Consider the following 27844-nt stretch of genomic DNA (forward strand, 5'->3'; position numbering starts at 1 on the left):
TTTTAATTTTTGTAATTTAATAATCAAGTAAAACAAAGGTTGGTAATAATCAGATTGAGGTATCACCATTTTTAATTTTATGAAGGTTTGTTTTTGCTTATTAAATTCAAAATGACACCAAGGCTTGATAAGCTTTTGTGGACCACAAAAATCTTTGTCTCATGCGGAGATCAAAACCGCGACATTTCGTTCACAGTGGGTTTGGCTCGTGACCACGTCCATTTGCCTATCCGTCCAGTCAAAATAAAACAAAATTGTTTGTGTAAGATAATTTAATAACAAAGAAAAAAACAGGCTGCAAAATATATTTAAAGTAAATGTTGTCATGATGGATACTCTTCCGACGCACAACAAGACTGCGATTAAATAATTACAAGCCAATGAATGCGTAGGTACCCAATAATAATAACCACTTTTTCTTTAGCGGGTCTACTGGAAGAGATTTCTTTTGAAATAAGCAGCACCCTTGTACTATATTTCTTTTTCTACTGTCGTGTTTAACTATTTAATAATAGAAATGCATAGCATAGGGAGTTGAGTATAGCTATATATCTTATTTAATTTTTTATGGTAGTCGAAATTACATTGCTCCAAAATCTCGTATGATGACGTAAAATTCTACGAAATTTAGCGGTTGCTGTAACGGTTTAATTTGAATTCGGCTATTAACGCAGACTCTGGAAAGTCCTAGACTCTAGAGCAGGAGTCAGGTATGTACACAAATACAAAAAAAAAATGATTTAATTCTCGTTATTCGACACAAAAAAACGAGCCATATATTTCACCATCTTACACTTTATGCTAACAACTTCTTATGTCAATAATTACATTAATACATTTCCAGTTTCAAAATCAAATAATTACAAATCAGTCTTGACATTCTTCTTCTGCAGTTTTCTGAACTCTGTCACAGCCTTGATGACGTCATTCGTAAAGACCTCGGGCAATTCGAAGGCAATGAAGTGACCTCCCTCTTGAAGTACTGTGGTGCCGACTAGGTTTGGGAACTTAATTTTTAGGATATATTTAGGTTGATATCCTAATTCGTATTTCGTTTGCAAGCCCCATGTTGGCACTGGAGTTGGGATCCTGTACGAAAATAAGTTGGTCAATGAGTATATCAATTTGTTAAATAAAAAAATAAGTGCGAGATTTGTTGATTATAATCGAGTAATTTCTGAGTACATTGGTTTTTTCATGCCAAGAGATACTTCCAATCCTATTGAACGAAAGTAAGTCTCTCCCCTTTTACCATAATAACATGATGCCAAAATTCTACTTTATCTAATCTACATGCGTACAGGCGTACATGGTATTATGAACCTTGATAGCCTGGCAGTTTAAATTTTCATAAATGTTTTCTGTATCAAGATTGACTTTTTACGGACCTAAAATATTATAATCAAATATAATTATTCAAATTCCTTTTCTTTGTCTTACTTGTACAGACCTCTAACGTTTCAATGAATACCTTGTCAAATATCTGTCGGTTCAATATAATATATCTTGAGAATCAATTATTGACTAGACCTTGGTTTAAATATACCAAATCCAAAACTTACTCATCAAGTTTCATTTCCACAGTCCTCTTATTAAAGTTCTCGGCATACAATCTCATGGCCGGCGTGATCGCTCTGTTGGTCCAGTACATCATTAGGTTGTCAATCAGCTGGTCTCTGGTGAAGCGGTAGTCCAGACCTCCATTGGGTTTAGACATCAGGTCAGGCCGAGTCCAGGTTGCGAACTTCTCGAGGATGTAGGCTAGAAGACCCGCTGGGGAATCCGAAAGTGCAACTCCTAGAAAAAATAGATTTTTTGGTTAGAGAGTGCTTAAAAAGATTACGAAAGCTCTGTATCTAAATTATGTAATTTTTTTATTTTGAATTCATTTTAAGTTTAAAAAGTTGAATAAAAAAATAGGTAATATTTTGTTACCACAATAGCCAACTGAAATTACTTGTGTTTTGGTTGCCTTGGCTTCATAAAAAAGAACAATTGACCCAGAAACTCCATCTTTTTTAAATTGGTTAAAAATGTATACAGTCTAAAAACAAAAAGATGTTCCTGAATATTTTTGGTCTTGCTGGGTCTACAGATCACCAAAGAACAAGAAAAATATTTCCTTTTTTCCTCTGAAATACTTCAATAGCTCTAAGAAAAATATTTTTTAAAGTACCACTTTATACTAACCCACAGTATCAGGCTTCGTCGATTGAATATGCATGTAGCCAGTCTCCCGCAGCAGGTTAGCAAACCTCGTTGACAGAGGATACAACCTTTCATAGGTACTCATGTCTTCCAGAATCAGAGATGGGAAGACTGAACCAAGGAGTTCAAATAAGGTGGATTTTGTTGACATCACGATGGGCATGTTAGTGTGGTAACCAAGGATATCCTGAAAAGTAAAGTAAGTTGTTAGTCACGTAAAATAATAAACATTTCGCCGTGTAATGGAGGATTTTGATTAGTTTATAAACGACTCCCATATTAAGGACCTTAATCTTTGTGGAGTTTCACAAATATAAAACTTAAAGACACTCAGACTCGTGGATCACACAAATCCTTGTCCTGCGAGGGGATCGAACCCACGACACGACGCGCACAGTGGGATTGGCGTAGTGACCTCCACCACTAGGCTCCCCATGCAGTCAAATTTGGACTTTAAACATTTCTAGACCATTTTTACGTGTCCTCCGAAACACAGAAGATTTCATATTTAATTCTGAAATGTGCACATTTATAATTTAATACTTGCTCTACAAAGCTAAAAAGAATCTATCTACTTGAATCATGATCTCTAACGAAGTCGAAAATAAATAAGGATCTTGCGAAAATATACCTTAGGGAATAGAGTTACGATACAGTTTCCAATGAGTGCTCCCCAGTCACCGCCTTGCAGGTAGAACTGCTTGTATCCGAGCCTGCTCATCAGGTTCTTCATCACGACGCCAATCTGAGGCGCTCCCAGTCCTGGTCGTACTGCAGGCTATAAAAAATACAAGTTAAATTAAGTTATTCTATTAAAAAAACGAGGCGTATTATTGTTTGGCTTCGATTGTGCATAATTTTCTTAAAAAAGGAAAATATGCTGTTAAGCTGTTTTTTTCTAAATAACTAGAGCACTTAAGAAGAGGTAAAGAATACACTATACACTCTGCTGACCGTTTTTTGAGGTTAAAAAGTGCTACTGTTTTGCATTATAATTGAATTTAATAAGATTTTTAAAAATTTCATCCGATATCATAACAGTAAAAAAACATATTTCTGCTTGAAAAAATGTTTGTATATTATTCTTAAAACAACAAAAAGCCAACGACACGCGGTATTCCCAGGCGGTCACCCATCCAAGTACTAACCGCGCCCGATGTTGCTTAACTTCGGTGATCGGACGAGAACCGGTGTATTCAACGTGGTATGGACGTTGGCGAGAATTCCGTCGAAATGGTTAAATAATATCAAATCTCTTATTTATTTTTGAAAATCATGTAGGTATTGTGTTCTTCAAAAATTATTTATAGGAAAACAGAGAACAAGCGTAAATGGTTACACAAGTTTCGTAAACGGATGGAATCGATGTTCTTTTAGATTAATACTAAATTATTAAATTATGTAACGGTTTACTCACGCGTATTTATCGGGGTAGCCCTACTAGTTTCGACCAGTTCGACTCGCGATCCCGCCGCGTCTGCTCATGATTAAGGACTCCGGTTGGGTCCGAAACTAGTCGGGCTACCCCGATAAATACGCTTGAGTAAACCGTTACATCATTTAATAATGAATCATTCTCACGACAGTTACTATCATAATACTAAATTCCTTAACTTGTGACTTATATTATTGATTGATGAAATTAATATTAACACTATTATACATTTTGAAGACACTTTCTAAGCAGTTTGATTATTAGTTGTTTCCAAATGTTAACTAGATTATCCTCAAGCTTTTAAACCTCAGTAAATGTTTTAAACTCATGTTAAATTTAAACGTTACTCAAAATAATACGACTAGGCTTCCACTGACGGACGATTACGTCCATCTATGACTTGCAATAGGCCGAATTGATTGGTTGAGAAATTAATACTTACATCAGAGAACCCATAACCAGGAAGACTGGGCACGATGACTTCAAAGGCAAAGTCTCTGTCCTTGCTGACAGCAGTCAGCAGAGGGATGGCTTCATAGAACTCCCTGACGGATCCTGGCCAGCCGTGGAGAAGAAGGAGGGGAACAACTTCAACCCCTTGAGGAACCTGAAAAAAAAAATGATTAATTGAGGAAATTTTGCACAGGTTTGCTTTGGATTTTTTTGTGGGGTTATTTGATGTGGAATTGTAATATCAAAAGCTTTCGTATTTCAGTTAAGGTATTATCATCCTTATGTTTATATTAATATGGTTTGTCACCTGAATAATGCACAGGCGTGTGTGAACATGTTTGTTTTACTGTGGCTTTTTCTTGTTTTAACTGATTTGACGATTAGTGATCGAAATAAATGAGTATTGGATTATGACATGGGTTACGCCACGCTCATTCATCATGATTCGTCCATTGTCTTCAACAAAATTTTCTGTTCCTATGCTAGCCCAGTAATTGTGTATCTGATAAACTGTAGGTAACAATGAAAGGCGTAGAAATTCTTTAGGGTGGATGCATTAAACAATTCTGTAGTCCAGGAGACGTACTCAGCAAGTATAAAAACAATTAAATTAAAAAGTCTACATCTAAATGCCATGCCAAGTATTTGATAATATCTAAATACATTTAATGGAGATTGGACATTTTGGGTATAAAAGTCCGGTGATAAACTGCAATTCGGCATTAGTTTGTTGAATTAAAAATGATAAAATTTGCAGGCGTGTTAACTAAAAGAGTGAAGTTCCATCACGATTGTAGTTTACGATTCATAATGAGTGTCAATTTTTGCTGTCGTTGTTTGAAACTGTGTGATGATGAAAAAACAATCTGGGTTCTTTGGACCCTGTTTTAATTTGGACCCTTGGATGCCAACCACTAACTCTTTTTGGAAGACTGTTTTGTAGTTGTGGGAGTAACAAAATGAGTTACGATTGAAAAAATGATTGTGCAATATCTGTACGTTAAGGTGGTAGGTTCTTGGACTTCAGACACTTTTACACATACATAATTGTCCTAGGAATTAAACCTTCGACACGTCACACACTGTGGACTTAGCGCGGTGCTCTTAGCAACGTAATTCAGATTGTCATAATGATTTGCTCATAGAGACCCATTCACAAATCATTATGACCATTATACATTTTAATCACGATCCAACACGCAATTTAAAATTACGCAATGTCTTTGTCAAAATTTATTTTTCTTACATCATCAATTATTGTAGTTAGGTTAGGTTATAAAAGCGAACTCCAGTATGAGGCAGCTCTTATTATATGAGCTCCCTTGACGGGGTTCGCGGTAGTTTACGTGAGCGTTTCCGCTATGCTCCCCCCTAAAGTAAACAGGGAAGCATTTCAGTGGTTTTAGCCGTTAAAAGTCAGCATACCTCTGTTCCTTTCCCAGGGCGGAGAAAGCCCATGAGTATTCCCCGGGTATAAAAAAGGTAATAGCGATCGGGCATTCTCATGACTCTGGCTCAGATAGTCGGGATGCTGCTGACATATCTCTACACTGTATCAGATCTAGATCAAATAAAACCTTTCACTACTATACGAAGCAAATGAAGAATCTCTTTACTCTTACCTTTGGCGTAACCCTAATGAAGTGTATATCCAGTCCCTGGATGTTAGTCTTGAACTGCGGGAACTGGTTCAAGAAAGTTTCCCTCTCCTTGAAATTGTAGTCCTTGGCCCAGTACTTCAACCAGCTGTCGATTTCGTTGCTGTTGAAGCCGTAGTCGAAGCCGACACCTTCTAGTGGAGGTGTTAACGGTCTTGTTCTTTGGAGACGATCTTTTAAGTCTTTGACGTTCTGTATGGAAAGAGAAAATGGTATGACAGTTTGAGCTTGTTTATTTTACTTAGTCAGTTCAACGTTACTTCTGTTGGTTACCGACGAAGCGGTACATCTGAATGGTGTGTTGTATGCTCTATAAATTATTATGATAGTATTTAACTCTGAGATCTTTAAGTTATTAAGGACCATGTTATCTGGAGTTCTAAGGAGTTCAAGATGGCTTCAACCTTAGTTACAATTGTCACAAAAAATGACAGTATATTCTCTAAATTTCATCAATTTTATTTAAAAAATTAAGGTTAATTAGGTAATTAATTTAGGTCCATAGCAGTTTTTTTTGTAGATTTTTCTTTAAGTCTTTCTTTATTTCATTCACCTACCGGTAAAAATAAGCTATCTGATATTCTCATAGCCGCTGTTAGCTGAAAGCTAGAAATATTGTACAAAAAGGCTTTTGTTTTTTTTTTATACTTGATAAGCAAGAAAATAAATGAAACTTACATTATTTCCAAAACTGATTTTGAATGGCCTGATACTGGTATCCTGTTTTTCTTTCGCGCTCTCAGGCCCCCACCAATCGTTCATGTCAACATTGGGTACCGGTGGAGGACTTTGTAGGAATAAGAAGTATACTGGGAGAAAGACCAGTGCCAATACTGGTAGTATGAAGAGGAGACGGGCCATCTGTAAGACAAAAAAAAAGAAATATGTTGGATCTAAGTCATCTAAGAGTTAGATTTATCTAAACGTAGGAGGAATTTGATAATACCGTTAATAAGCAATGTGTCTGATTCGTGACAAGGAAGATTCCGTACAAAAAGGCCAAAGAAAAATTAATCCTTAACAACCATTGCTTACCCACGACATTTTTTTTTTTAATAGCGGCAGCTGAAATTTATCATCTGTGAAAATGTTTACTGTTCAGATATCACTGTTTATAAATTATTTCCGTTTTTACACTTTGGTTACGTAATCATTAATATACGTATTTTGAAAATTATGTTAACGGCATTATGTTTTTTTCAGATCAATAAAGTGAAAGCATTTTTTTCAATTTCACATACGTGTATAACGATATGGGTCACTCGGAAATTAGTTAGAATAGCTCTTAAGAAATAATATGCCTATTTATTAGTCTTTTCATCTCTGGAAGAGATAATCTTACTATAATTAATATTGCATCTAGTTTAAGTTCAGAAACGTCTTTTCTATTGTTTCAATAACAAATTATGATCCCATAAAAACAAAAGAGCGAAGAAGAAAGGCAACTGTGAAACGAGCGCCAAATCTTAGATCTTTATAAGTTATGAAAAAGTTTTAAATCTTTAAGACAGGGATTTAATGGCATTAAAAAAATCATCGCTTATTAAGAAAGTATAAGCTTATATTAAACTAGCTGTTGCCCGCGACTTCGTCCGCATGGTTAGAAGATATAAGTTATGATTTATACATGCCCTGTCTTTTCTACATTTTCCATTGTATCCTCACTCCTATTAGTCGCAGCTTGATGGTATATAGCCTAAAACCTTCCTCGATGAATGCTCTATTCAATACAAAAATATTTTTTTAATTTGAACCAGTAGTTCCTGACATTAGCGCGTTCAAACAAACAAACTCTTCAGCTTTATATTAGTAGAGATTATTTTGGCAAAGTGCAGGTTGGTATCGCGCTTCTGAGGGTTAAGCAAAAAAGGGCTAAAGAAAACCAAATTTTCCGAAAGTGAGAAAAGTGGGTAATAGACAGATGGACAGACAGACAGCAGACGCTGAAGCGTTTTTACTCTTTGGTTACGGAAGTATGAAAACATAATTTTGGACAAAAACAACGGAAAAATACAATGTCCGGCACACAAATTTCCAAAAAATATGGGACCAATTTTTGTTTTATCTCGTAAACTAAAAATGAACGGGATAAGTACAGTGATTTTAAATCTAGTGTGACGTCGTTGTATTGGAAACATAAATATTTCTCCAAGAAGCGACTATAGCAACAAACTTATCTCTGTTTCTAGAAAGTATAATTTGAATGACTTAATATGTTTTATTTACTCGCTTTAACTGATAAATTATTAAACCTAAACGTTTATCCAAGATAAATAAAGATAACCTAGTTGATATAACAGTTATGTAGCTGATACTTTTACAAAAATCTTTAAATTACGTGTAATAAAAAAAATGTGCTTTGATAATAGGGATTTACCGCTATTATAGTGTCTTGGGATAATACACTGATCTCTAGTACAGTAATTGGGAATTTTAGGGATACAAGTCCAAATTTGGCAAAAGAGATTGCATTAGGACAAGTAACGTGGCTCTGACTTTCGTTTCATTATGTTTAAGCGATTCCATCAGCTCTCACGTTCGAAGAAATTGAACTTGTCCAAAGGCCTGTAAGTGGCTTTCTTTAATAGCATCCATAATATAATAGTATGTGTCCCTTTGCTTTGGTTTGGCCAGGAAATCCTCGAGGAAGGAAGCGACTTTTACTGACTAAACCTGAACCGACATACAACGACTCCCACATTTGGTCTGTGCATGGTAATGCCATAGAAATTTATCATGCATCCATAATTAATCTAACCTTATGAAGAATATTTCAAGGTTGGGCGTTAAATCAAATAATTTGACTGTGAATAGACATTTGATGTCAAATATTAGTTACAAGGACTCCACTGCACTTTGAACTGAACCTTTTGGCAGGTTAAGTTTACCAAAAAGTGTAATAACAACGGTTAGAGAAACATCGGTTGACCGATTTGATTCCAAGTTAAATATATCATTTCAGGCTGAAGTTTCGCTGTGCAATCGAGATATTACCATGAAATTGGTTGCTATTGTTAGTCCAGCGTATTATAATAAAGGGCAGTAATGTGTACTGTGTTTTAAAGTCAAGGTAATGGGCATCGTTCTTTTGTTTTTCAGTACTGTCCTGGTGGCCTTGCAGTTCTATGCTTGGATTTCACACGGTCGGTTCAATTCCAACTTCAACAAGGTCGATTCCAATGCGGTTATTCCAAGACACCACTGACAAAGACAAAGGAAAACTTAGTGAGGAAATCTACATTCCAAATATGGGAATCTGAAGTCGTCAATCCAAAGTAAGCTAGCATGGTGATCAATACTCAAACATTCTCTACACGGGGAGAAACCTGTGCCCAACAGTGTGACGTATATAGGCTGGTATTATTACTTTGAACTCTTACTACTAAAAATAAGGTTGGTTTTGGAAAACGTCGAGTCTATCGCCAGGTGTGAGGATAAAAATGTATTTACTGATAAAATTAAAGATTATTGTGTGTGTAGGTAATAAGTTTTTCAGAAATATTTTGCTGTAACTATCAAATAAACGATGGTCCTCCTCTATCTCCTAGCTTCGCCCTTTGAATCCATCCTCATCCTGTTCGGTAGTATCTTTCCTCCTTTCGTCTCTCTCGACCCCTCAAGGTCGGTCAATACCAGAAGAAACCAAACGCTACATTATAAAAGACTACAATCAACAATCTGCAACTAGTAATCATTTTCAAACAGCCATCAACAATAATTACATAATGATGGTGTCTTGAGGAAAAAACTCAGCTGTTTGAAAAATTCGTTGGTAGCAGTGTGGAACGTAAGATAGAAACACGGTTGTACGATACTACTTATAACACGAAAGCAAAGTTGATAGAAACCTCTGTTACTAAACAGCACGTTTCGCCGTTTGTTTGTGTAAGACACTAAAGTGCTAAATATACAATATGGATTACAATAATGAATGAACAAGAAGATAATGATAATGAAAAGTTTAATAGTAATATTTATCGGGTCAAGAAGGTTTTATGTGGTAAGAAGCAAACAGTTCAACTAATGATTCAAGAACTCTGTGGGCTTAAAATAAAATTGGTGTAGAAAAGAGACGGCACTATACGATAGGAAGAGCGTTATCTCACTTCCATAAATGCAATAATCTTACTTTAGATGCCTTGCCATCTTAAGCATACGGTGCAGCTTAACCTAATATTCTAATGCAACCGGCAAAATAACTTAAAATACAACTGCTATTTGAAGACCTTGGCAATTTGAACTTAAAGTACTGTGTCAAAAAAACGTCAACAAAAAGTACTTACATTAAAAACACAATTGAAATAAAAATTTGAGCGAACAAACGTCCGCAACCCAAGATATATCAACACAAACTGTTTATCTTGCCGGCCGGAGTAAACGCAATAAATTATTCAATATACACCGATATAGATAACGAAACGTTTGTTTGTTTGTTGCTACAGCAAAACGGGTCAGCCGATTTGAATGTCATTTGGTATAACTGTGATCAAGTGTATTTAATGCAATGAAGAATGATACTGAGAAAATTGTCGCTCTTAGGAGTCAAGCTGTGATTATTATTGAAAAGCGGAATATGGAAATGAATAATCATATTAAAACGCCAATAAGTGAAAAGTCGTCCTAACATACTGCATTATTTTAAGGCTGCGGTTTCACAAAAACCCTGCAATGTGTCGGAACTAATTCTATTAAAACCTACCCTTGTTCCTCCCTTTCGATCACTGACTCTTCCCTGGCTGTCAGAATAGCTGGGTTTTCCTCCATTTTGAAACACAATCTGTATAAACCTACTAATATCCTTGCTCGGGTGTGATAGAATTTACGCAAAATCAAATCCCAGTTATCTATCTATATCTACTTAACCAAAGCGAATTCCTATTGAAAGTTTATGTTTATTATCATGATAGATTATGATACCAATATAAAGTATATCATGATTAATGATTATGTTTCGAATTTAAGCTCATAATCTGACTGTCATAATACTGCCGTATGCTTTTAGAATACTCCGTGAATTAAAACAAAAAGTTCTTTAATAAAGAATTTATTTATCCTAAAATCACAGTTCGGAGTGCCTATAATGAGAACTGATTTTTATTACTTCTTACAAGAGAGGAAAGGTTCATAGCTGTGTCTGTTCTTCCTTACTTCAATACGAAACAGAAGCATCCAAAGTAAAGCTTATCTTACCTGAGTAAGGAGCATGTTACAATGGTATCCTAACACGGAATCAGGGTACAGCGTGACCATCACGTCGGCTATGAAGGCGCCCCAGTCTCCACTCTGGACGTAGAACTTATTGTATCCAAGACGAGTCATCAGGTTTTTGTATAGAACTGCTATTTCAGGAAATCCAAGCCCAGGACGAACTGCACCCTGGAGAAAAATGTACGTAAAATATTTTAAATGAAAAATAAAAGTTTAAAAGTGTAGAAATGAAATATTATTCTGTCACACACTCTTGAATGTTTACTTTAAAGACACTAGCTGTATGGTCCCGTATTTTCAGTCATTTCAATGGAAATCACCAGCAAAAAAATATTCAACGAAATAAGTGATAACACAATATTTCAAGTCTACGATAGACATGGAGACAGAGGCTCATTAAATAAAACATTGGTTTGAAATATACCTCTGCACCTATACTACAACAACTACTCAACCAAATAGTCATTGGTAGCAATTACTGTGAATGTGACGAGCAACCTTGACTTCTGTCCACGGTGTGATCGCCGCAGCCCATTCATTAATTCAATTGAACATTGAATGCGACTAAAATATGAATGTATGTTAGATGAATGCCGGCTCATAGGTAATATGTCCAATATTAAATGGGTTCCGACGAGATTTACAATACCTTATGGAAAGGCAAATTATTTATGTCGGACGAAATAACTATAGCAATCTGTTATATATATGATAAGGAATTAAATGAATAGTAACAGTTCTGTCTCAATTTAAGAGCAAATAAAAGGGTATTTTGTAAAATCAAACTTCTTGCTAAAAACAAAGGCCATTCGTACAAAGGCCAAAAGTAGTCTCCAACGATCGACGATTCTTGAAAACGTCATTTACTTAATATTTACGAGTTCGGAAAACCAAGAAGCTAATTCATTCTTACTTGAGAAGATCCGAATCCACAGATGCTCGGAGCAATTACTTCGAAAGCGAACTTATATCCCGGCTTGTGGCTAGCCAGTAACGGGATGGCATAATATAACTCCCTGACTGAACCTGGCCATTCGTGCAGCAGTAGAAGAGGAATTATTTCCACATGTTCAGGGACCTGGATCTCCGAATTTTTTTCTTGAAAAATTCTCATTGATACCTGAACTAAGAAGAGAGTTGGAGAAGGTACCTTTTCTACAACTTATTATTTTTCTATAATTTGTAGCGGGCATTTTTACCTTTGGCGTCACTCTGATGAAGTGAATATCCAGACCCTGGATGTATGTCTTGTAGTGCGGGAACTGGTTAAAGCAGGTCTCCCGTTCAGTGAAGTTGTACTTCTCTGCCCAGTAATTCAGCCAGCCTTCTATCTGGTTTGTATTGAATCCGTATTCAAAGCCACACCCTCTAGAGGCGGTGCGAATGGCCGGTGGTTCTTTAGACGGTACCTGAGGTCTTTTATCATCTGAAAAACAAAATTTTTACTTTTAATTAAGCATGTTCTAGGTAAAGTGTTGGTTCAGAAGTTCGAGCAATAAATAAAAGGAAAGGCTGTTTATTTACCACGTCTTTTGACTACTTGAAGTGAAACTACGAAAGACAACATTACATCAGTAACTCAATGCAAATTAAACAATGAAAGAAATCAAAACTCAACAAGGACTTGAACCTTTGACTCCTTGCTAAATGCACTATTATAAACATTATAAACCTTAGCACATAATAAACGAGTTTTTAAACGCAAACACGATTCCTCAACTAGTTCGCTTAAGAAAAACAATCTTAGTCACGATGACAAGGCTTTTCAGCTTATTATTACAATTTTTGAATGTATACAATCCATTGCGTGCCAAGTGAGTAAACTCTTACACTCAAGACGATAACAGCAAGCAATGGTAACACATGATAAGGATGTGACTGCAAACCTTTGAACTGTAAACTTTTATTAATATTGGGATATAGAGCAATACAGCTCTAGAATTTCATCATGCACATTTTTTTTGGTTTTAATGGGTGATTGTGCATTTTTGCTGATAGTTATATTATTCATTACCTATCATTAAACATGTCTTGACAAGAAAAACATTACGATTGTATAATAAAGTTACCCTAATACAAAAACCGCTCAAGTTAGAGTCGGATTTGCGAAACAGTGGATTCGGTACCAAGAGGCTAAAAAAAATTAAATCGGTTGGGAGACTAATACATTTGTTACACCTTCAAATTAATTTGCTTTCGACGTTTTTTTTTTCAAGAAAGACAAATAAGTGGTTGTATTATTCATGTGAATATTTACAGTTTGTGACAAATAACACATCGATAACATTACGATATCACAAACCTAGCTACATTAAGAATCATCATTGATTTGAAATTTCTGGCATTTAATGGAAACATTTTTAGAAACGATTCCCGCATTACTGAATTCAATCCTTGTGTCACGGGGGGCTCACAAACGCACAACTCACATGCACAAAGACACCCAGACCCAGAACAAGCATTCGTGGATCACACAAATGCTTGTCCTATGCGGGGAATGAACCCGCGACACGTCGCACACAGTCAGTTTATCGTGATGTCTCGCGTAGGATAAAAGTATACTTAGAACGAATACTTGTCAAGAGTTTGGGTGTCTTTGTGCCTGTGACTTAAATGTTTGTGGATAAAGACACAATTAAATTTCTATCTAAATACGGGAGACGACTTTCTTTTAAAAAAATGTTTTTGTTATAGCTAGTGACATTTCTAATTTTACTCTTTGAATATTTTTAAAGACGGCTACGACTCATTCAGGAACCGCGAGTTCTCGTTCGCAGTGAGACCTTGCCCTATGATAAAGCTTTCATTGTGTCATAAAATTATTGTGTAATATATTTTTTTTTCAGTCCGCAGCACTATCGGAAACGTTGCGACCAAAATTGCGAATCATGTTGATAAATACTACTAGCAGTGACAATATAGTACTACAATCATTTATATAGCAAATTCAACCTTATTTCAAAAGCTTAATGGTTATATTCCTTCTGAGATCAAACATCCTGGTTATATGCGACTAGGTATTTTGTTAATTTGAACTTCGGATGTACATATCGACATTATTTTGAGATTGTGGTTGTGTGATATTAGTTTTTAAAGGAAAGTTCCATGAACATACATTTTATGTTGTTGTTTTAATTTATACCAAATGTTTTTGTAAAGGTGCCTGTAAAGCCTTAATGGAGTTTCTTGCCGGTTCTTCTCCATAAGAATGAAACTTTGGAACCGTGCAACTAAATTCTTTAAAGTGCCAGGACAACGGCTTGTATGAGATAAACAGCTTTTGATTTTGAACCCTTAAAAAGAGCTAAAAACCAACAATGGGGTTATTCGTGTACAAATAGTTTGTGCACCAAAACGTATTTTATTACCAAAGTATCCATCAAAATTTTATTGCTATCCAGAGCAAATAAAATCGCATCATTTAACTAAACAGCTAAAGGGCGTGTGAGAAACTGATAACATGGGTAGGAGATTTGTCGGGTGAGATGACTTAACACCCATCCCTGTTAACAAGGGTGCGAGAAAGAGAAAGAGTATATTCTGTATCTGCATCCTGTTCTGTTTGAAATCAATGTGCCAATGTTTAAAGTTTTGTTATAGAATTTCCGGATAAATATATGCATAGAATTTCCGGAACCAAGCCGATTTTGCGTTAGATTGGAAAATTTGGAAACGTGTACGGTGAAGTCTTTTTGTGATATTAGAAAGATAGAATATTCTTTATTGCACACCACATAAATAGTTATATTAAGCCTTTTTTCTGATGAAGAACTTGTTAGTAACAGCAATAATGCCGTAACAAGAGATGTTATAAGTTGCGATCGCATTTTCTTTGTGTCCGATCTATGAATGATGTAACAGGCATGTATTTTTATGGCATTTTTACCCAAAGGATAAAATTTTGGACTTATAACTGAGACATAGCTATTCAAATTTCGATTTCCTTCTGTATCAATTTTCTCAAACTCTCTAAGGTTTGCTGTAAAAGAACCCAATTCTGGGTTAAGCTCGCCTTAGTACATTATAAACTTTCCAAGAACATAATATTGTCCAAGTGTCAATTAATTTACAATAAAGTATAAATGATGTTCGTTCTTAATCCCTGGAAAATCAGTATTAATACGCTAAGATTAGAATTTTTTGACTTAAAATTGAATTGAGTAATAGGCTTCAGCATTAAAAATAAGCTTGAAGAATGTACCACTCAACGACCCCATGAATTAATTATAAAAACTCACCTAGAATCAGATGTCTCTGAACAAACAGATAAACGACATTCTCTAGATAAGTCACATAATAATTAGTGATGCCACGCGTCGTTGCCGCGGATGGTCCAAGTGATATGAAATTGATTCTATATCCCCACAGCTTCGCACGATTCTGGGCTTAAGATTAATTTTGTTGCATCTTTTATGAATTGAATATTCGCCATGTGTGATTTGATCTACAAATATTGCTTCTAAAACCAGGTTATTTCAATGTGTGTGCTTGATCTATAATATATTTTTCCAATGAGTGAATACACCGCGGTAGTTTGTGTTAAATAATGTAAAGACTGGGGTAAAGGGTAACTTAAGGATAGAACTATTACTGCCGTAACAACAGTAACCAGGCTGGATTTAATAAATCGTAATAGGCAGATAATTCATTCAAAATGGAAATCAAAAAGCTTTTATTTCACTTTTAAAACGTTATAGTAATGGTAATGACTAGGTGCACGGTACCAAAATTTTATTCCTATGGAGAAGAACCGGCAAGCGACTCCATAAACTCCGTTCAAATTACATAGTTGAAGGAGTTCTGCTGCTGCTAAAAACAAGATCGAGGTTATGCAACGGTGGTTACGGTCCTAAATATAACCATTGGGCAGCTTACGCAGTGCACGCTGGAGGATTGGAACTCACAGCCCCTACGATCGATCTAATTTTTATGAATAACAGTGTTCTGAGGTCTGTTTTTATATTAATACAGTCGTTTTGGCAACAAATATATTTGTGTGGCTTTCTGACGGATTACCCAAACATAATGCTGGCGCGCTATCATGAGGCATATCAAATCTGCATAACCGCTACTACATGACCACCGTGCCCGCTCTAAAGCTAACAAATGCGAACCATTGACATTCCTTAGATCCACGAATCTATAGAAAAACGAAATGTCCCGTCGGTGATCAGTTCAAAGAAAGAAACGAGGGTCATAGAACGGTTGCAAAATCAGGAACATACCGGATAAGAAGATTTAATTTTCTATCTGCAGAAGTAAGGTCCAGAGTGTTCTGTATCTTAGGTCAAATATTTTGATTTGTTTGGAATTGAACAGCACATGATATCGATCGTAATTATCATTAATATGTTATCATATTATTATTTAATTATTATTTGCAATTTGATTAGAAACATTTTTTGTGCAATGATGACTCTGGTAAAGTATAATTTTAGGTACTTTACAGAAAAGATTAAATAGATTGTTGTTTAGTAACATGTGTTGTGCAAAGTCTGATTAAAACAAGTGTGAACTTGTTTCACCGTAAATAGCTAACGATTACGGGTCAAGCATGAGTCGAATTGGCGTTACTGAGGGCTTCGTACAATTCGGCTAAAGAATAATATTTTGTTTTACAACAAAATCAACTTCAAATAAGAACTACTGATCTAGTCATGATGAAATGTTTATGGAACCAAATGACAGCTAATCCTCGTTAATTGAAAAGCATAATGAACAAAATTGTTTAATCTAGTCCGGATTTCTGAGGTAATAAAAAAGAAATATAAACAAAACATCATAATCACGAATTGAAAACCTCCTTATTTTTTCAAAATCAGTTGAATACTAAATTGGCATGTTAAAAAACCATCATTAAAAAACATTCGTTGATATTTGACAGTCGTTAGGTGAGTTATTAGTTATTACAAGTCCTCTATATTACGAGTCCAAGTAATTACTACGTCTGACGAATATAGGAGTTTTTTGGTTGCTGCATCCGAAGTGGGATCTACAGATTTTTAGATTTGTTTTTTTTTTCTCTATAAGCATATATTTATCTTTTCTGTCAATCCAAAGGTTGTCTTAACAATATCGCTATTAGCTCTAAAGCCGCCATTGTACCTACATAACGTGTGTAAATTCATTGCTATTATATTATAGGTTTCATTACACAATGTCGTGTTCTACAATTCCTACTCATTTTTTAAATCTTCTTTTCATGAATTCGTCAGGGTACTTAGGTAGTAACTGATAGTACGACCCAAAATAAATGAGGAATTCTTAACATTGATTGTTCCAATTTTTAATGGTGTATCCAAAAACTCTAACGTAGTAACGCTTTATACGTAATAAATATTTCAACTTTTTTTTTGTAAAATGTGATAGAAATGTACCCATTAAAAATATTTTTGTCAAATACGCATCAAAGGTTATATAAATTAAAATCATAAACGAAACGTAATGAAACGTTGTGATGGCCTTGCGGTTTAATGTATTGTTTATTTTTGTACGAGGTACAGGTTTGATCCCAACGCAACTCATAAGAGTTGCGTTGGGATCAAAAAGACGTACTGGACATATTGCCTATAAAGGCAATATGTCCAGTACGTCTTTTTTATGTGCACCTACATTCTTAATTAACAATGGGTAAAGGACAACATTCTTAGGAAGCCTGACTTTCAAATATTGTAATTTAAAATCACTAAAGTGCAGTGAGCAAGCGTGGTGATCGATGCTCAAACCTTCCTTAAGAGGCCATTGGAATGGGACCTTTTATAGGCAGTAAATAAAAGTGTAACAGGTCTATTTACAAAAAAAACTTTATTTATCATCATCATCATCAGCCCGTCTCAATCCACTGCTGGAACTAGGCCTCCTTATTTAAATTAAAACTAAGTATCACAGTTCTATCTTGCCGTTCTTTTGGCGCCATTCTCTGATCTTCTTGAAACCATTGAACACATCTGCTGAGAATTCTTTGGGTAACTCGAATGCCAAGAAATGCCCTCCATCATCCAGGATTGTGGTGCCGACGAGGTTTGTGAACTTCGGTGTCAGGAGGGCGGGAGGCTGGTAGATCATTTCATGTTTAGCTTGTAGAGCCCACGTGGGGACTGGTGTTGGGATACTGTGAAAAACCGGGAATAAATTTAATGAAAGAACAATAGAATAGGATTTTTGAAGTGATCGTTCTTGATATTGTAGTTAAAAGTACTAGTGGAAAACCGGATAATGTGTGATAAAGCGAAGATATAAAGATAAAATTTTATTTTATAGGCAAGTGACAAGAAAATATATTGGTATCCTTATATTAGTGTTCAGTTTTAATTTTGTACTTGTCAGAAATTAGGATTGCATTTTGGCAAGATTCTTTTATATTTCAGCATCTTTATTAACTTAATGATTTTTCTTTGAAATATGAAGAAACTTCCAAAAAAATAGGTACAAAATTTTACTTTAAAGTCTTACTTAATTCCAAAGCAATACTTACTCATCCAATCCCATAGCCCACTTTTCAAAATTCAAATTCTCTGCATAGAACCTGATGCTTGTTGTAATGCTGTTGGTAGACCAGTACACCATCAGATTATCAAGGAGTTGGTCTTTCGTGAACCTGAGTCCAAGTCCGCCATCAGGCAGATGTTTGAATTCTGTTCTGGTCCATACAGAGAACTTTTCCAACATATAAGCTAGGAAGCCAGCTGGGGAATCTGTTAGAGGAACTCCTGCAAAGGTGATGAAGATTAAAAATTATACACTCAGACTTGAAGTTTTGTAGCAGTGTTAAGGAAAGAAAAGAAAGAACATACGTCCGTAGAAAACTGAAGAGCTTAGGAGTACTATCTTCTTCTATTCGTTCGAAACTTTTGGATCTCTTGAAACTTCAAGTCCTTATTCATTTTTTTATTTGTGTCATAGAACTCTAATTTAACTGAAGCCTCTTTCTTTGAACTACCTCTTTTAAGTAATGATTAATCATTATCACTTCTCATAAACAATTCTAATTTTTGAGCGATTGGGAAAATACTTTAGGTTCGACCTACCAATGGTATCAGGTTTCGTTCCATGCAGATGCATGTATCCCAATTCTTCGATGAAGTATGCGAAGAATTTTGACAGCGGATACATTCTGTCCGCCAGATGAGGTTCCACGATGAGTGAGGGGAAGTAAGCACCGACGAACATTCTGAATATTGATGTTGAATGCTGTAAAACAAAAAACATTTATAATAAACGTTTATAACTTATTTCTTAAAGTAGGTTGAACGAAAAGCTTGTTCTAAGTCTGAGTGTCTCATTTTTGAAATCCTCTAATGTAGTTAAAAATCCGACAAAGAAGAAACTGCCAATCGCGAAAATTGAATGTTAGTCCTGAATGATAATGGAACCCACAATGTCTTATTATATCAGCTGGGTGAGAATTAGCAGTCAGGGTCTCTAAATACCAAAACACCGCCAAAATTTGGTGCATTCAATTACTAACCTGACTTAGAAGCATATTTGAATGGTATCCCAACATAACATCAGGGTACAGTGTGGCCATGACAGCGGCGACGGCCCCTCCAAAGTCTCCACCTTGGACGTAGAAGTTCTCATATCCAAGCCGGTTCATCAGGTTCTTGAGGATTACTGCTGCTTCTGGCATCCCAAGCCCAGGGCGTACTGAACCCTGAAAATGAGTTCATTTACTATGGCACGTGAAATCCAAACGAAATTTTTTTGCCGACTCCTTTCTAGATTTATCAGTTTATGTTGCAGTAGTAAATTAATTCTGAATTTGGGATGGTAATTCAGTCACTTTATATACCCGAATGTGAAATTATAAAACGAATTCTCCCGCTTTGGTTTGAACTTAATTCCAAAATCAATTGAATTTATATCTTAAATTCACAACGAATGCTACAACTGTACTCACTTGCGAAAACCCGAATCCTGGTAAACTTGGCACAATGAGATCAAAAACAAAGTTATATCCTGTTTGCTGTTGGGTGAGGAGAGGAATAGCTTCATAGAACTCCCGCACAGACCCTCCCCAGCCGTGGAGCATAAGGAGGGGGATGACCTTCACATCTTTGGACACCTGAGTAGAAAAAGTAGTTGTAGCACACAAATTTTTTTGATTTGCTTGGAAGGGCTAAGTACTTAAAAGTGATATCTCAAACAAAATCTTTACTTTCGGTGTCACTCTAATGAAGTGCATGTCCAGACCCTGGATGTATGTCTTGTAGTGCGGGAACTGGTTAAAGAAGGTCTCCCGTTCAGTGAAGTTGTACTTCTCTGCCCAGTAGTTCAGCCAGCCTTCTATCTGGTTTGTATTGAATCCGTATTCAAACGCCACACCTTCTAGAGGTGGTGTGAATGGCCGGTGGTTCTTCAAACGGTATCTTAGGTCTTTTATCATCTGAAATGCATTTGTCATTAATACTCTCCAAAACTTGGCAGTCTAATAGTGAAGTTGGTCAGTAATACAGATATTTAACACATTATACCACTTCAAACTAACTCTTATATCTCATGAATCAATCTTTATTCTCCTTACCTCTTCTTCAAACTTGACTTTGAAAGGTCGTATACTTTTGTCTAGTTTGCCCTGAAGGTCTTTTGGTCCCCACCACGCTTCGGGATCTAAGTGAGGGATGGGTTTGGGACTGCTGCCACCAAAAGTGAACCACGCTCCTACTCCCAGCAGAGCAATAAAGACAGCTTTTGTTAAGAAGCCCATGATTGTCACAAGCTAAAGGAAGGAAAAAGGAAAATTAAAAAAAATCGTGTTATAAACAAAACCGAAAAACCGTAAATTACTGATGAATAATAATATAGCCTGTCTGATATGAACACTATTTTGAAAACAGCTCAAGAGGGTTTCGTACAAATAGGCTACATATGACGTTTGATTAACGTCTCTTTTAATATTTGTTCTTATAGGCGGCAACAGAAATACATCAATATGTCAAAATTTCAACTTCGGTTATGGAACCCTAAAACCGAACAACAATGTTATGCAACACAGTTTTATTTGATGTTTAATAGATAACGAAGTTCAAGAACCATAGTCCAAAGGATATTATTATCAGAGGCCGTGGAAACATTAACAGTCTGTTGCCAAGATAGTGTAGTATGAAGGTCATTCGTTTTTGTTATGATACACGAAGCGAGCGAAGCAAGTCTAAACATGAATTCACTTTTTGTTTACTATCTTTCGAATTTGAATTAGATTGCTTTTGTGTTTTTTTGTTTTAAAAACAATCGGGGTAAAACTGTGCGGTGCCTTTGTGCATGTAACTTGAATGAAAAAAACAACGCGTCACATGGATTACATACCAAAATCAGGATTCGCTTCTTTTAAAATAACATGCTTTAAAACTCGCGATGACTGTTTGACTGTTGTGTTTTTTATATTTAGCAGAACGTGCAATACCTATTAATAAGCAAGTTTTTTTTGTAAATAAATCAAAGTATTAAAAATATTTTCAACTGCCTAAAAATCTTTCAAAATACCTAATAATTTATCGAGTTCCATAAAACGTTATCTACTTACTTAATTTGTCAGCTAATTAAATATTTATTTATTAATAGAGCTTTTTCTTAAGAGCTTCTTTACAAGAACACAGATGATAACACTACTAGTAAAATATAATGACATTACAAAGCTATATATAGTCGATTCGCGCTATCAGAGACCTCTGCGTGAGATAGCGACAACTGAGTACCTTCATTGATAAACAGAAATACTATGCAGGGCTATTTTTTGGCAATAGAAGTCTCATGGATACCTTATTCCTTTGCGAGCAAGCAGGTAGTGCTGATTATACATAGGGGCCTACCGCCACGACTGAAAGTACTATTAGGTAAATTTTGCACGTGTTGAAGAGAGATGCTGATCCACTCCGTGTATTGCACCGTCACGCTTCCTCAGCATAAAAAATATACTTTAAGATATGGTAGTAGACCCTTTGAACCGTAGTGACGTCTTCCAAATTTGGTAAGTGGCACTGTGAAATGCTGGTTGGACACCGTCGACTAGTTTCGTTATGGAGGCAAAAGGTTCGGTTGTACACACAGTACAGTATCGCTTGTTTTCTATCACAAAATTGACGCCCAGGACCTAGTTAAAATGGGAGAATAGCCTCAGGGGCTATCCATCCAATTGTATTAGGGTTGGTTCGAATTGTCCTCACAACATTACCAATATATCGTTTAGAAGCCAGAAACCCAAGATAAACGATAAACGTGTACAAACTTCATCACAAAAAAACTGGTTCCTATTTTTAAAGATACTTGTCTTGACAATTTTAATATTAGTAAACACCAAACATGTATAGATTAGATTTTGTTTTAACGCAGCGTCATCCTCACATGAGAGTTTTGTAGGTACATGGAACAAAACCAAGTAAATGGAAGTGCTTCTATTTTGCATTGACACCGTAACCTGTGGCTATCAATTTTATGACAAAGTTTACCTATTATATGCCTATGACGATCTAGGTTACTGTATAAACAAATACATGTAAGCTTTACTCTTTTTTTAGTTACAAAATTAAAGCTGTTTTCCGATAGTCTAATTCGTTGTATGTTGATCGCTACCGCCTGATAGCGACAAGGACGCAGCCTAAGCAACTCTTCCTTTTACTTTTGTGTTCCAAATGTTTTATCATCGAACTAAGTTCAAGGTTAAAATAACATAAACTGTTATTTTGTTAAGTGCAAATGTATTTTATATTTTTCCAAATAGTCATTAATCATCATGATTATCAAATGGAAACATACTGGAAATATGGAAATCTTACTGTTACGGGAGAGTATTAATAACTGCACCTCAATCATCGAGAGTTTTATTTTTTTCTGAAACTACAGACTTGGGAAGCTAATAGAATAGGTTTCCATTCATGATATATGGTCAGAAATCTTGGACAAAAAAGGAGGTAATGCAAAAAAAACTGCAAATAGTTCAATTATAGTTTTTTTAATACTTAAACAAATCACAGTTCAGTCTTCAAGTTCTTCTTACGCCATTCTCTGATTGCTTTAAAACCTTTGAACACATCAGCAGAGAACTCATTTGGTAACTCAAATGCCAAGAAATGCCCTCCATCATCCAATACTGTGGTGCCGACGAGGTTCGTGTATTTCGTCATCAGAAGAGAGGGAGCTTGGTACATCAGCTCATTCTTGGCCTGTAGAGCCCATGTGGGTACTGGTGTGGGGACACTGAGAAATTGAAAAAAAAATGTTAGACAAATTGAAAAAAAAAGACTTATAGTCGAGGTCAACAAGCTAAACAGTTCGATCAAAAACAAGCATTTGTGTGACCCACGAATGCTTGTTTTGAGTCTGGGTGACTGTGTGCATGTCACTTGAATATTTGGGAAACCCTCGCGACACCAGGATTGAATTCCTTAATGCGGGAGCCGTATATAATAATATCGGTTTCACAAAACACAATACAATGGCTAAATTCTTGAACTAGTTTCACATTTTATACTACATGGCAATACTCCTCAGATTAATGCCGGCATCTTTAATTGCCTTCTACATACTTTGTCTTAACATACGACTTGTTGCAAAATAATGTAATGTATACTTACTGTTCCAAACCCATTTCCTGTAATCTATATCCAAGATTCTCAGCATAGAACCTCATGGATGTGGTGATAGAGTTAGTAGACCAGTAGACCATCAGATTGTCAAGAACCTGGTCCTTTGTGAATCTAACTTCAATTCCACCATCAGGTATTGACTTATATTTAATATTAGTCCATGTGGAGAACTTCTCTAAGATGTAAGCTAGGAGACCAGCAGGGGAATCTGATAGAGAAACTCCTGCAAAGATGGCAAAGATTAAAGACGTCGACAAACTTGATAACATTGATTTCTTGAAGAGTCAGATATTGTTTAAACCTTTGTTACTGTCGTTTACTAATCACATAACTTCTAATCAACCTTGTTTGATCGATAATTATTAAAAATTACGTTTATCATTTTTTTTTTTAATTAATGATTTCAATTTCGTTAAGACCAACATTTATGAAATAGGTAGATGATAATGATGAAGTTTAAAGTACAAGAAAACATGGCATAAATAAGGAGGAAAGATAACCCGATGAGTGGGTAATACAACGCTGGTAACGATAATGTTGAACTTACCAATGGTATCAGGTTTGGTGGCTTGCAGATGCATGTATCCGAATTCTTCTAGAAAGGTAGCGAAAAAGCTAGACAGAGGATACATCCTGTCTGCCAGGTGAGGCTCGACTACCAGTGAGGGGAAGTAAGCGCCGAGGAACAGTTTCCTTATTGCTGATGAATGCTGGATTAAACAAAAAAAAAACACTTTTTAATCCCGACGCACAAAAGATGTAAAAATGGGCACGAAAAATCGTATTCTGCAAATATATTCGGGCTCAAATGGAAACGCACTGAATTAAAATATTGATGACTTAATCAAAGGAGTTCCTAGCTTTGTTTGATGAGAAAATTTGGTGTTTGGATAGTGTCAGTTGTTTTTTATAAGAAGTTTATTTTCATTTAAAATAAGATTAAGATCTATTTTCAGTTACAGTTTATTAAAATATTTTTTATTTATCTAAAACCAAATGAAAGGAAAAATTTCTTGAGCCACGTCAATTTACTTACCTGGCTTAGAAGCATGTTGGAATGATGTCCTAATATGACATCAGGGAACAGCGTGGAGATGTAGTTAGCAATTCCCGCGCCCCAATCTCCACCCTGAACGTAGAACTTCTCATAGCCGAGCCGGTTCATCAAGTTCTTAAAGATCACGGCTACTTCTGGCATTCCGAGACCAGGCCGGACAGAGGCCTGAAATTTTGTGGTTTATGTAACAAACTCCAAAAAATAAGTTTGGGAAGCCTGGATTATAATCGAGCAAAGGAATATGCTTGATTCGTAAAAGCATAAAGGCTTCCTAAGTGCATACAATTCTAATGAAGACGATCTAAAAGTACCTTAATTCTGGTAAAAAGTGGAAGGTATGGAAGAAAAGCTATTGTGGTATTATTGACTAAGCTGACTCAGAATAAAACTACTCACTTGTGAAAATCCGTATCCGGGTATACTGGGCATAATGAGATCGAAAACAAAGTTGTATCCTGGTCGCTGAGAGGTGAGCAGAGGAATAGCTTCATAGAACTCCCGCACAGAGCCTGGCCAGCCGTGAGTCATGAGGAGAGGAATAACCTCCACATCTTTGGGCACCTAAAGAGAAAAATATTATTTTATTTTGCAGATATAAGTAGTTGACTATATTAAACTAGACCATAGGAAACCTTCTAACATTAGGAATCCATAGGAAGTTACTCAATTCGATCGTATAAGAGCGGATTTTTTTAACAATTTTATTACTGTAAGGCGTGTTTTAAAGATGATTATAACAGCATAGTAACATTCCAAAAAAAAAATCGTTAAAATGTAGGGCTTAAAAGCTTAGTTTTACAAAATGGAAAAGAAGCATGTCTTACCTTTGGCGTCACTCTGATGAAGTGAATATCCAGACCCTGGATGTAGGTCTTGTAGTGTGGGAACTGGTTAAAGAAGGTCTCTCGTTCAGTGAAGTTGTACTTCTCTGCCCAGTAATTCAGCCAGCCTTCTATCTGGTTTGTATTGAACCCATATTCAAACGCCACACCCTCTAGAGGTGGAGTGAATGGCCGGTGGTTCTTCAGACGGTACCGGAGGTCCTTTATCATCTGAAATTAGGGGATTATTAATGCTCAGCTAAAGGTCTGAAACCCGCTACTGAGTGTCCACCGTCTGTGAGTTTGTCTGACACCAGGTTTTATCTAATGAACCGTGATTGAAATTTTTGTGACAGATAAATTTAAGGATTTTAAAATTGATATGTCATATAACTCGTTTGTTTTCCGTAAGCTTATTTGTAGGGAATGCTCAGTGTAGCGAGACCGACTAGTACTCAACCGGTTTTTTATTACTGACCCTTTGTCAATTATACAAGTTGAACAACAACAGACTACTCATTATTGTATACAATTATTTCACTATTATCTTTTACCTCACATATTATGGCTCATATTCTAAGAGTGCTTGGAACAACTACAAAGTAACAAAAAGCAACTTTATTTACTGCAAAATATTTAAATTCATCATCATCACTCGTCAAATTATGAGAGAAATTATTGTTAGGATAACTTACCTCTGCATCAAACTTGACTTTGAATGGTCGTATACTTTTGTCAAGTTTGCCTTTTAGTTCGTTTGGTCCCCACCACGCTTCAGGGTCTAATTTAGGGATTGGTTTGGGACTGCTGCCACCGAATGCAAACCATGCTGCTACACCCAGGAGAGCGATAACGAAAGCTTTAGTTAAAAAGCCCATATTTGTATCTGGAGGAAAAAAAAACGGAATATTAGTCAAAAGTATTTTGTTGCTAAATAATCCTAGTTGGTGTTGAATGTTTTATCGGCTGTAAATCATTTAGGCTTTCGTTTTCCTGAACAAGGTTCATTGTTCTATGTTTGGTGTAGTCATAAATAATGTATGCGCTTCTTATAAATATATATTGTCACGGCCTTTTGCAAATATATCCACAATTAATAATGAAACTAGGGCGCTAGCAAAGATAGCATGCTTTTCAAGTACTAAGTACATCGCAGTATCATTTTCATTCAAAAACAGTCAAACGCGTCTCTTTTTTTACTTGAGCACAGTATTTAGAATGACTTATTATCACATCTCACAGTTGCAAAATATATTAACTGCACCATACACAAAACTTTCAAATTCAGTTTCAATCGTTTTTACTCTTACGTATAGGTAATTTAAATCACAATATAAATCACTTCAATGTTTTAAAACTAGTTTAAAGAAGCACTAAACAAACATTCACACTTACTTGATAATTTATCAGCTAATTAAAATTAAAATTAATATGTAAACCTTTGTCCTCAGTAGACAGCGATATACAACTCCACCTAAATGAGCACTACTTATGAAATACAATAATAAAACGATGGTTTATATACAGACACAATCGCACTATCTGAGACCGGGTGATACACTGCGTATCATAAGCGATGATAACAGTACTTTTGTACACGTCCGCTACGCAACAGAAAAAGCACAGAAGTGCTACTAAGCAGGTGCTACTGGCGACGCGACGTGAAAAAAAACTCACTTAACGTGTTCGTTAAATAGAATGAAAGCCAAAACTAATATTATAAACACAAAAGTTTGTATGTATGGATGCTTGTTCCTTTATAGACGATATCTATACTAATATATAAAGCTGAAGAGTTGTTTGTTTGTTTGAACGCGCTAATCTCAGGGACTACTGGTCCAAATTGAAAAATTATTTTTGTGTTGAATAGACCAATCATCGAGGAAGGCTTTAGGCTATGAACCATCACGCTGCGACTAATAGGAGCGAAGATAGGTACAATGGAAAATGTGAAAGAAACAGGGCAGGTATAAATCATAACTTATATCTTCTACCCACGGGAACGAAGTCGCGGGCAACAGCTAGTAGTTTATAACCAGGATTAGCACACAGGACAGTTTTTTCTGATTTTATGTTCCTGTGGGAATATTTTCGATTTGTAGCAAATTATTTTTAGCTTAATTGTTAAATTTCATCAGATAACAACATGAATCGTACAATAACACCAACAAATTTCATCATGTTTAAAAAAAAACGGTTACATTTAACCAGACCTGTATCGACACGTTTATTTACAAATTTTTAATAAACAGTGTCTGTACCTATCGATTATATTTTGCTTCATCACGCACTGTCATTCTTATATACGGATTTTTTACAGGTACATGGAAGATAAGCGTTTAGAGGGAAGCTCCTACAGTGCCGTAGAGCTAGAATCAGAGTCGCCAAACTCATTCGCTGTCCGACTCTAGTCGCCGGACGCC

General features: G+C 35.8%; 2 protein-coding genes and 1 non-coding gene across 3 annotated transcripts; all 3 read right to left on the reverse strand.

Annotated features, from left to right (window-relative positions):
* Window positions 1–567: 567 nt before the first annotated feature.
* On the reverse strand, window positions 568–26920 carry LOC113501465 (juvenile hormone epoxide hydrolase-like). Its single transcript, XM_026882622.1, is given in 13 exon segments — window positions 568–1089; window positions 1563–1797; window positions 2191–2395; window positions 2840–2986; window positions 4086–4250; window positions 5719–5946; window positions 6433–6615; window positions 10945–11130; window positions 11876–12040; window positions 12162–12325; window positions 12328–12388; window positions 26117–26307; window positions 26817–26920. Coding segments are annotated over 12 exon segments (2151 nt in total). The 5' UTR covers window positions 26300–26307; window positions 26817–26920; the 3' UTR covers window positions 568–860.
* On the reverse strand, window positions 3308–3426 carry LOC113501582. Its single transcript, XR_003401295.1, has one exon. It is a non-coding gene; the product is annotated as a 5S ribosomal RNA (ribosomal RNA).
* Window positions 17748–21579, reverse strand: LOC113501469 (juvenile hormone epoxide hydrolase-like). The gene is made up of 8 exons (XM_026882626.1): window positions 21485–21579; window positions 20486–20680; window positions 20120–20347; window positions 19862–20026; window positions 19430–19615; window positions 18990–19152; window positions 18437–18671; window positions 17748–18073 (listed from the first exon to the last, which is right to left on the reverse strand). Exons 2-8 carry the CDS (start codon window positions 20666–20668, stop codon window positions 17845–17847), a joined length of 1389 nt encoding a protein of 462 aa, XP_026738427.1. The 5' UTR covers window positions 20669–20680; window positions 21485–21579; the 3' UTR covers window positions 17748–17844.
* Window positions 26921–27844: the final 924 nt, after the last annotated feature.

The sequence above is a fragment of the Trichoplusia ni genome, chromosome 15, assembly GCF_003590095.1.
Source record: "Trichoplusia ni isolate ovarian cell line Hi5 chromosome 15, tn1, whole genome shotgun sequence".
In the NCBI taxonomy this organism is placed as follows: Eukaryota; Metazoa; Arthropoda; class Insecta; order Lepidoptera; family Noctuidae; genus Trichoplusia; species Trichoplusia ni.